At 38.0% G+C, this 10,470-nt stretch overlaps 1 protein-coding gene across 1 annotated transcript; it reads right to left on the bottom strand.

The window, feature by feature from the left end:
* Positions 1–4,028: 4,028 nt before the first annotated feature.
* LOC307024942 (uncharacterized protein) lies at positions 4,029–9,323 on the bottom strand. Its single transcript, XM_079659458.1, has 2 exons — positions 8,534–9,323; positions 4,029–5,449 (listed from the first exon to the last, which is right to left on the bottom strand). Exons 1-2 carry the CDS (start codon positions 8,718–8,720, stop codon positions 4,143–4,145), a joined length of 1,494 nt encoding a protein of 497 aa, XP_079515584.1. The 5' UTR covers positions 8,721–9,323; the 3' UTR covers positions 4,029–4,142.
* Between the last annotated feature and the right edge of the window lie 1,147 nt (positions 9,324–10,470).

Below are 10,470 nucleotides of genomic sequence, written 5' to 3'. Positions count from 1 at the left end.
ACGGGTTGTAAATATGCAGTGGTGTTTATTTCTAAATCATTTAGTATAATCACACAAATTCTGTGTTTCATATTTAATAATTCTGTGTTCTTCATTTATTGATTGTTCAATACCTGACAAGGCCGGAGATGAAATATCTACATACATCTTATAAGAGTATAATACATATGTATAATATCAGTTAAAATAAGTGCTTCAACATAGTTAACATTGCTGGAGGTATGCACACATATTGATAGATGTCTTGTAATACACTATTGAGGAACCTGTGACCCAAGTTTTTCATTCATTGCACTCCACCGTTTGTGAATATGATATGTCAATAAACCTTAGAAAATCTTGAAATCTTGAAAGGGATCTGCAAAATAGTCATTATATACAGTCTTTAATTAACCATTAGTAGAGAATAACGTATAATGAATATACTTTATAGGGATCCTATTAATATCTACTAATAAAAATAATGAAATTCAATAACATGCTTTAACCACTAGGTGTCCCTTTATATCAGCTGTGCACCTTTATGGTGTAAATACAGCCTATCTACCAATTGGATCAAACATAAAAGTCAGCTGAATTAGTGTTGATACTGCAAGGAGACGTATTGTGTGAAAAGAAATGTAAGATGTTGTTTAATTGCTGATATATTTATGATCCACGTCACGTTTTCAGTGTTGGCGGCAGTTCCTCATGTTTGTCTAGAAGTCTGCTCATCAGGGCTCTATAAATAGAGAACTACGTGTATTACAATGCCCTTATGTGATGACCTTCAAAGAGAAAAGCAAGGACACTCGGAATAAAGTATTATTTTATTTTTAAAAAATGTTTTCGGTCTGTTTCCGATAATTGTTTATGACGATGTGATGTGAAGTGTGAGACTGGAATTGCACAGGGGAAAATAACGTATCTATGCCAACATTTTAGATGCAGATTTTATTAAATTAATACGTTTGCGCTGTGGACCAACACTATACATGGACGGGGAAGGGGGTAACAATAAAGATAACACCATTAAACAGTTACACAACATAACAGAAATAATATCGATAGCAGCGTCCCTAGCAACCACCTTGGTAACAATGAAAACGTTGGACACAATTTCCTGAAGTAATCTTCGTAATAACTAGCAAACTAAAGATCATGTACATCCACTGCACACATAATATGAAATAACAACTCCTATTTCTCGCATCAAATGACATCAAAACGCATTTTAATGGCCAAACTAACTTTAAAATAGGAATTTTCCACCGAGAATAAAACAAATTTCGGCCATGTTTTTTTTTCTGCAGGGAGAAATTTGAAGATCACGTGACATAGACGCCAGCCATTGGAATGAATGGCGAAAAAAAACGTAGGGATCTTACAATTTCAGAGGCGTTTTTGTAGAAATACTACGTCTTACGTTGTGATTACACATGTTTTTGTAAGACTGGGTTGGATTATCAAGTCCCAAAAAAAAACATGCAATATATTAAACGTTAAATACTTTGTCAGGCTTAATATAGATACCCCCAAAAGCTTTTTGCTTACATGTATATAAAAAAAGACCTTAACCTAAATTATTATTTAATGTTTAAATAAAGCTCAATTAGTTTGTCTGTTTTGCACATCCTCCTATTAATATCTTTGTACATCTGGCACTAAACTGTTTTATTCAGTTCTAAATAGAGCCTTCTCCGTTGCTGCACCCACCCTCTGGAACTCACTACCCCAATCCATTAGACATTCTTCCTCCCTCACAGCATTCAAAACATCACTCAAATCCCACCTGTTCAACACTGCATTCAACCACTGAACCACCCCGCCCCCCTATTTTTTGTTTTGTTTATCTCTTTTTGTATTTCTTTGTTTTTATTTTTTTGTTTGTTTTTTATTCTCTCTCAAAGCGTCTTTGAGTTTCTTGAAAAGCGCTATACAAGTCCCATGTATTATTATCATTATTATTATTATTATTATTATTATTACTATTATTCTAGATAGCATTTACAGTATCTTCTTGATATTTTCGATTCTCTATTCATATCATTGACCTTATACTTTCCTCCTATTTTGTAGATACTCTTAATATTTAAATGTTTTCATAAAATATAACACATTCAAAGGTGCTTTACAAAAATGAAAGACATGAAGAAAAAGGCATTTTAAACAGTCATTAAAAAGCAACACAATCTACCTGCATTGCAATTACTCTAAACGTGTAATAACGTGCTTTAACCAGTAGGTGGTTTGGGTTAAAAAGCTGTCAAGTTCACAGTGTTAACAAAATAAAATATACTGCTGTTTCTGGTTTAGTTTACGACGGATATATTTAGTTATTGTTTTGATATTTCTAACACAAAAGCGATGGAAAAAACCCACAGCGACACAGAAAAGATGGTCTTAACATGACCCAGCGGTCTAGTAGTTAATAAAAAACAATATCAAAACAAAATATTACTACTAACTTTATTGTGAAATTCAAACTGAACGGTAAAATAGTTTCCGGTCTATTCTGAGCCCGATCTCTGTAGATAAATAAAAATAAAGAACTACGACAGATCTGTAATATATTTAATGCAGCCGAACCATTTATTACAATGCATTCATGTGATGACTTTCAAAGAGTAAAGCAAGCACTGCTGAATAAAGTATGATTTTATCTTTTACGAAACGTTTTTTTTCATATGGAATGCAGTTGGAGGTCAACCAATCACAGAGCTTGAGAACTAATCACGGGGTTTGTCAAACAGAGCTCATGGTGTAGTCCTAAACGATAGCTGGGGATTCTGGGTAGTGTAGTGTCTTCTGCCATCCTTTACACCGAAAAAATATTTGTTTCTCCGAATCGAAGGGGGAAAATACTCAAGCATTGCACACAATTTAAACCAATCAATGTTGTGTAATTAACAAGGATAATCTGGTGTTTTTTAGTCGATGAGTAGTGCAGATATCACTGTAAAATCAATCGACAGTAAGGGGAATACTTACTTCCGGGTGTACAATTCTCCGTTATCCAATGGGAATGGACGCTCACATTACCTTTAAGGGCAGCCGACACAAACGAATGCCGTGCTTCCATGAGCGTCAAAGCCCGCCGCAGATGGGAATACATTGCAATCAGTTGAAAGCTATTTGCGTCCCTTTATGAAGCTGAAGGAGCCTAGGAGCGTCACAGCTGCACGCCACGGGACCCTGACCAAACGTCGCTCCTGGACGTTTATGGAGTGAGTGTGTTGCTCAGACGCTCTTCCGCTAACTTGTGTAATAATGAAAAACAAATGGACCGTAGATACACGGATTAGGGCGACATCATCTGTTCACAACATTAAATATTTGAGCATGTTTATGTGCAAATGAAGAACCTTTTTCCTTAAGTGAGTCTCTTGTCTTTTCTGACTTTATGGGTATTTGACTTTATATTAAATACATAACAATAAGAGTGCAGAACATCTAATACTCCTCACTCTGAATTCAGAACAATACAACTGCAGGAGTATGGATAAAGCGAGATGTTTGCATGCATTTTGAGCCGGTTTGGGCAGAATCCAGCAGAGTGGATCGTGCTGTTCATCCTATGTAATCTATATGTAAAGAAAACAGTCTAAATATTTAACATAAAGCTGTGAAACAGTCTCAATAATTAGCAGCAAAATGTAAGGTTTAATTGGAATAAAAGGATACATATTGAGATAGGAAGTTCTAATACCTTAAGAGAAGAGCTTGAATATAAAACAATACAAACTCTTTTGGCTCCTTCCTGTCTTTCTACTGGGTCTTTCTTGGCTTTGTGCTGGCTATCTTCTAGCTCTATTCAGGGTTTTGGATTTTTTTTCTAGCTCTATCCCTGATCATTTTCAGAACCTGAAGGCTCTATACGGACTATCTTCTGGTTCTCCTCTGGATCCATCCACTATCTCTAGTCTCTGTCCAGTGAATTACACTTTGTTACTGGAGCAGGTAAAGCATACAAGTGATTACTTGTTCAGGTGGGTGAAATCAGGCCTAGGGAGTAACGTATTACATGTAACGGCATTAGGTCGTCAGGATACAAAATAGACAAATGTATTCCCTTACAGTTACAGAAGCAGCTGACGACCAACACACTTGTGTCTTTTGAAACGATTATGCCATTTCATTCTTTTGTCACAAACATTGCATCTCTATTCTTTCTCTCCTGTGTGGACTCTCATGTGTCTCTTTAAATTTCCACGATGTGAAAAAGCTTTCTTACAGACTGTACAGTTAAAGGGTTTCTCTCCTGTGTGGACTCTCATGTGTCTCTTTAAATGTCCAATATTTGAAAAAGCTTTCTTACAGACTGTACAGCTAAAGGGTTTCTCTCCTGTGTGGACTCTCATGTGTTCCTTTATACTTCTACTCTGTGCAAAAACTTTCTTACAGATTGTACAGCTGTGTGGTTTCTCTAATGTGTGGACTCTCATGTGTTTCTTTAAATTTCCACTCAGTGAAAAAGCTTTCTTACAGACTGTACAGCTGTGTGGTTTCTCTAATGTGTGGACTCTCATGTGTTTCTTTAAACTTCCACTATGTGAAAAAGCTTTCTTACAGACTGTACAGCTGTGTGCTTTCTGTCCTGTGTGGACTCTCATGTGTTTCTTTAAACTTCCACCATGTGAAAAAGCTTTCTTACAGACTGTACAGCTGTGTGCTTTCTCTCCTGTGTGGACTCTCATGTGTGTCTTTAAATTTTCATTCTGTGAAAAAGCTTTCTTACAGACTGAGCAGCTGTGTGCTTTCTCTCCTGTGTGGACTCTCATGTGTTTCTTTAAATTTCCATTCTGTGAAAAAGCTTTCTTACAGACTGAGCAGCTGTGTGCTTTCTCTCCTGTGTGGACTCTCATGTGTTTCTTTAAATTTCCATTCTGTGAAAAAGCTTTCTTACAGACTAAGCAGCTGAATGGTTTATTTTCAGCACTAGGTCGTGAATCACTGAAAGATTCATGTCTATTTTTCATTGAGTTTGAGCCTGATGCAGGTTCTCTGGTCTCTTTCCAATCAGCACTGTCTTCAGTTTCAGGTTCAGAAGAGTTTTCAGTGTCAGGTTCAGAAGAGTCTCCAGCGTCAGGTTCAGAAGAGTCTCCAGTGTCGTCCTCAGTCTTTGGTTGTAAACTGCTCTCTGGATCTGAGTTCCTGGCTGGTTCTGGTCCTCGACAGTCCTCTCCATCAGCTTCTGTTTCCAGGTGTTCAGTTTGTCTTTGATGAGGCTGAGAGGACTGAGGTTTCTCTTCATCATCTTCACTCTTCACAGGGTCAGGAGTGAAAGTGGACTTGGTGATCTCAGCCTCCTCCAGCTCCTGAAGCTGCTCTCCCTCCTCACTGACCCTGAGTTCCTCCTGTTCCTGCTTAATGTGTGGGGGAGGCTCTGGGTCCTCCTGGTCCAGACTGGTGCTCCACTCCTGCTGGTCAGGGAGAAGCTCTTGTTTAACCACCACCAGCTGCTGGACGTCTGCAGGAAACAGGAAACACACAGTCAGAACAAACTGTTAAGTGTTGGCATTTAAAAATCTAATCACCATTACAATGGGAGACATTTTTCAACCCTAATTAATGCCTTTGTTTTTATATTTTCACATTATCTTTCTTTGTCCCACTTAATGTGTATTTGTGTTCTCTCAATTCACCTTATGTAGCCCAGCCCCTTTGAAAATGAAAAAAGGGTTTTTTCTTCTGGCGTAGCACTAGCTGCAATAAACAAGGAATTGTATTTGGGATCGTTCACAGATACACTACGCCTACAGTATAGAATTAAAATACTCTGTTACAAATTAAAATCCTGCATTCAAACCTTATTTAAGTAAAAGTATGCAAGTATCATCAGAACATTTGAGGGCACCTTCTTATGTAACAGTAATGATGGTGCAGTAAAATGTTCCCTGTCAGTGTTTAATTTATGATGTTTGATTATTTCGTATGTTGCATTTTACTGCTGTACATGTTCAAAGTTGCTTGTATAAATGATTATAGATGAGGGAACCTGCTAAATATTAAAATATGTGTGTTTTTTATATACAGTACCAGTCAAAAGTTTAGACACCTTCTCATTCAATGGTTTGTGTTTATTTTAATTAGTTTCTACTTTGTAGATTAATACTGAAGACATCAAAACTATGAAAGAACACATATGGAATTATTTAGTTATCAAAAAAAGTGTTAAAAAATCAAGAATATGATTCTTGGCTTTTCTCAGTCAGCTTCATGAGGTAGACACCTGGAATGGTTTTTCAATTAACACGTGCTCCTTGTCAAGAGTCAATGACTTGCCTTCTTAATGTGTTTGAGACCATCAGTAGTGTTGTGCAGAGGTAGAGTTACAGCCCGTCTACACTACAGGCATCGAAAAATGCTTTCAACGCTTCACCCATTCACTTGAATGGGGTGACGTAGAAGATTTTTAATCTTCGCCGAACTGCATTGTGGGGAGCATGGCATGGCTTTGCAAGCATCACGAGCATCTATCGGCATCAAAAGTTGAACAATGTTCAACTTTTGAGGCTCGATGCTTGGTATCAGCCAATCAAATCCCGTTTATGCAAATCCCGCCAGTGCAAGCGCAGCCAATCAAACCGCGTGCAAGCTGGGAGAGCCAGACCGCAGTTCATTTCCTCATATTCCAAGCGAGATATTACGGTAGCAAATCCCCCGGTTCTTTACGACCAGAACTATTTACCGGGATACAAACCGGAGGAACCAGGCATGGAGGGAGGTGGCAGAGACAGTGGGTGAAACTGATAGGTCTTCGCCTGTTTGGAGAGTTTATATCCAGTTTACTTCGTTTTAACATTGCTATTGCTTTGTATGTCGGGGGCGGGAGATTCATGTGATTGGTTGTTGGTCGCAAAAAATCGCCAAGCTTCAGACACGCCCAGCTTCAAGTGTTTTGATGCCTGTAGTGTAGACAGGCCGTTAGTGCACAGTGGAAAGCCCTATTTGACTGCTGTTGTAATCCATATCATGGCAAGAACGACTCAACCCAGTGAAGAGAAACGACCGTCCATCATCACTTTAAGAAATGAAAGCCAGTCGATCCGGAAAATGTCAAGAACTTTGAATGTATCCTCAAGTGCAATCGCAAAAACCATGGAATGCTATGATGAGACTGGCTCTCATGAGGACCCCCCCGGGAAAGGAAGAGCAAGAGTTACCTCTGCTCGGAGGATAAATACATCAGAGTTACCAGCCTCAGAAACCGCAAATTAAAGCACCTCAGATTAGAGCCCACATAGATGATCACAGAGCTCAAGGAGCAGACAATCTTAAAGGTCCCATGACATGGGACCTTTAACATGCACTGTTCAGAGGGGACGGTGTGAATTAGGCCTTCATGGTCCAATTGCTGCAAATATCCACTACTGAGGATGAACAACAAGAAGAAGAGAATAGTTTGGGCCAAGAAACACAAGGATTGGACATTAGGCCAGTGGAAATCTGTACTTTGGTCTGATGGGTCCAAATTAGAGATTTTTGGTTCCAACCTCCGTGTCTTTGTGAGAAGGTGAGCGGATGGTTTCTGCATGAGTGGTTCCCACCGTGAAGCATGGAGGAGGAGGTGAGATGGTGGTGGGGTGGGTGGGGGGGGGCTTTGCTGGTGTCACTGTTGGTGATTTATTCAGAATTCAAGGCACCCTTAACCAGCATGGCTACCACAGCATTCTGCAGTAGCAGCAAAATATAAATCATATTCTGGATTTTTTAACACTTCTTTGTTTACTAGATAATTCTAGTTAATGTGTTATTTTATAGTTTTGATGTCTTCAGTATAAATCTACAAAGCAGAACCAATTTAAATAAATAAAAAACTTCAAATGAGAAGATGTGTCCAAACTTTTGACTGCGTCTAATACTAGTGTATATCTCTCTCAAAATATATATATTGTGTGTATATATATATATATATATATATATATATATAGAATATATTATAAATACATGTTGGCATTAATTGATTGATGAGATTTTACATTAATTTATATTAATGTTTTAATTACTAAATGACCTTTGTACTAGTTCCCCTATTCTTTATCAAGTAACATTTTAGATGTATTTATTTATTTATGAATTATTCTCGCGCCATTTCAATTAATCCAAAGTATTTGTTTTTATTTGCTTTTACACATTTAAAAAGAAAAAGTGAATAAAGAAGCACATTAAAACTAAAGTATCAATGTATGTCACATTTAACCAACTAGTGCCTACATGTATGGGTAATATTTAAATCAGTACATTAAATGGCATATTATTCAATCCATGTATTTTTATAAATATATTTATTTTGGTAGGTTTGCTCTTCCGTAATACATTTTAATTATTATAATAAAGTACATGTGTCTAATAATACTTACATACTTTTACTTAAATAAGATAAACTTAAAGATATGAAATGCTTTAACTTGTAATGGAGGATTTTCACAGTGTGGTGTTTGTACTTTTACTTACCTGCAGCAAGTGCTGATAAAGGGTCTAGTGTTATTAATGTGATAATAAAGTGCTACTGAAGAGTGTAAAGTGTTAATTAAGGGTAAAGGGAACAGACCTGCTCTGTGTATCCGAAGCTGAGGCTGTAACACAGCGTCCAGAAGTTTCTGGAGTCTCTTGTTCTCCTCTTTGGAAAGAGACAGCTCCTCCTCGAGCTCTGCTACTGTTTGTTCAAACAGAGCAAATTTCTCTTCAGCAGTGAGTTGCTGCTTCTTCAACGACAGCAGCATTTGGACTTTACTCATGTTTCCTAGATTACCTTTTCCTGCAGACTCCGTTAAACACACCGTTTCTCTCTCCGTCAAACTCTCAATCTGACTAGCGTTGCTAACCTGTTTCCAGCTAGCATGCTAAGCTAGCTCCTATATTCCGAGGTGAACGCTCCAGAAAAAAGAGCACAGAGTCCATTCGGAGGTTTATCCAAACACAGAGATGATGGATCAGTAGTGCTGGATCTCACACACACTTTCTCAGGAACACAGAGAGAGAGAACCGGAGCGACGATACACCACCTCGATCCAGGTTAGAAAGAGCTAGGAACTTCACTTCCGGTGGGGTTTGAGGACGTCAAAATAAAAGCGGGAAGGATTTCCTCTTTTTGGTTGAACAATTGAACGATTGGCATCCGGACGTTGCCTTCTTCTTCTTCTTCTTCTTCTTCTTCTTCTTCTTCTTCTTCTTCTTCTTCTTCTTCTTCTTCTCTTGTTTTTGGCGGATTGCAAACAACTTAAAAGGTGCATACCGCCACCTACTGTACATGAGTATGAATCATCACATCATTCCAACTCTTTAACCTATGATCTAATAAAAATTAAAAATAAATCAATCAATAAAACCATGAAATAAATTTAAAAAAAATACAAATCTATGTTCTTTCCTGACCTAATGTTAAATTATTTTTCCTACACCAGTTTCACTCAAGAATGTAAACAGTGCTTTTGTGGTGCGCTTTTTGCTAATTTATCAGGGCACTTGTTCCCTTTCACCCCCTCATGTGCAGGCACCCAGCAGAACTGTAGATCTATGCCGCTTCTGTGCAGTCTTAACAGGCTATGATTCAGCTCTATGAGAATGTCTTCTCTGGTAGTTGTTGTTGATTGTATGCTTTGTAATATGGACAATGAATCTGTACATATAACCACCCTATCTGGTCTGACCTCTTCAACCCACTGCAATCCTATTATGACAGCAGCATTTCTGCTGTATATACTGATAATTGATCAGACGCTCTTTTTAAAATAGATATTTTAAAGTCTCCAACTCCAACACACTCTTCCTTGTTCTTAGAACCATCTGTATAAATGTGTAGGTAATTGTAGTACTTTTCGTTCAGATACAGACTTGTTTTAATTCCCACTTCATTTATTTGCCACTCTTTTTTCCTTTCTACAATACTCATATCTATTTTAGCTTCTGGGAACAGCCATGGGGGAACACTGCTAAATGGAGTTGCTTTGGCAAACGTGATATTCTCCACTCCATATGCCCTCGTTCTCTCCTTACTCGTCCAGCCAAACCCACGTCCCTGGAATTTTGCATATTCCCAGCATCCCTTAATATTCTGTTTGAAATATTTTCTTCTCCACTTCCTTGTAGCCTGACCCAGTATGACAGAGCAAGTTTCTCTCTTCTGATCTCCAGCGGTGTCTCTCCTGCTTCTATCAGAACTGCATTGATAGGGGAGGATTTTATCGCTCCAATACACAGCCGCAATGCTTTATATTGTATTCTATCAATTTTTAAAAGCAATGTTTTTGCTGCTGCTCCATACACTATACAACCATAGTCTATTGTGGACCTCATCATTGATCTGTAAATGTCTATTAACGCTTGTTTATCTGCGCCCCAGTTGCATCCAGCTACAGCTCGTAATACATTTAACACTTTTTTGCATTTTGTTTCAACTTGTTTAATGTGCGTTTTCCATGTTTATTTGCTATCAAACCACAGTCCTAGGTATTTGAACTCATTCACCTTTGTCATTGGACGATACCA

This window comes from Notothenia rossii (genome assembly GCF_949606895.1).
Source record: "Notothenia rossii genome assembly, chromosome: 1".
In the NCBI taxonomy this organism is placed as follows: domain Eukaryota; kingdom Metazoa; phylum Chordata; class Actinopteri; order Perciformes; family Nototheniidae; genus Notothenia; species Notothenia rossii.
This window is presented reverse-complemented; position numbering and strand designations above follow the sequence as displayed.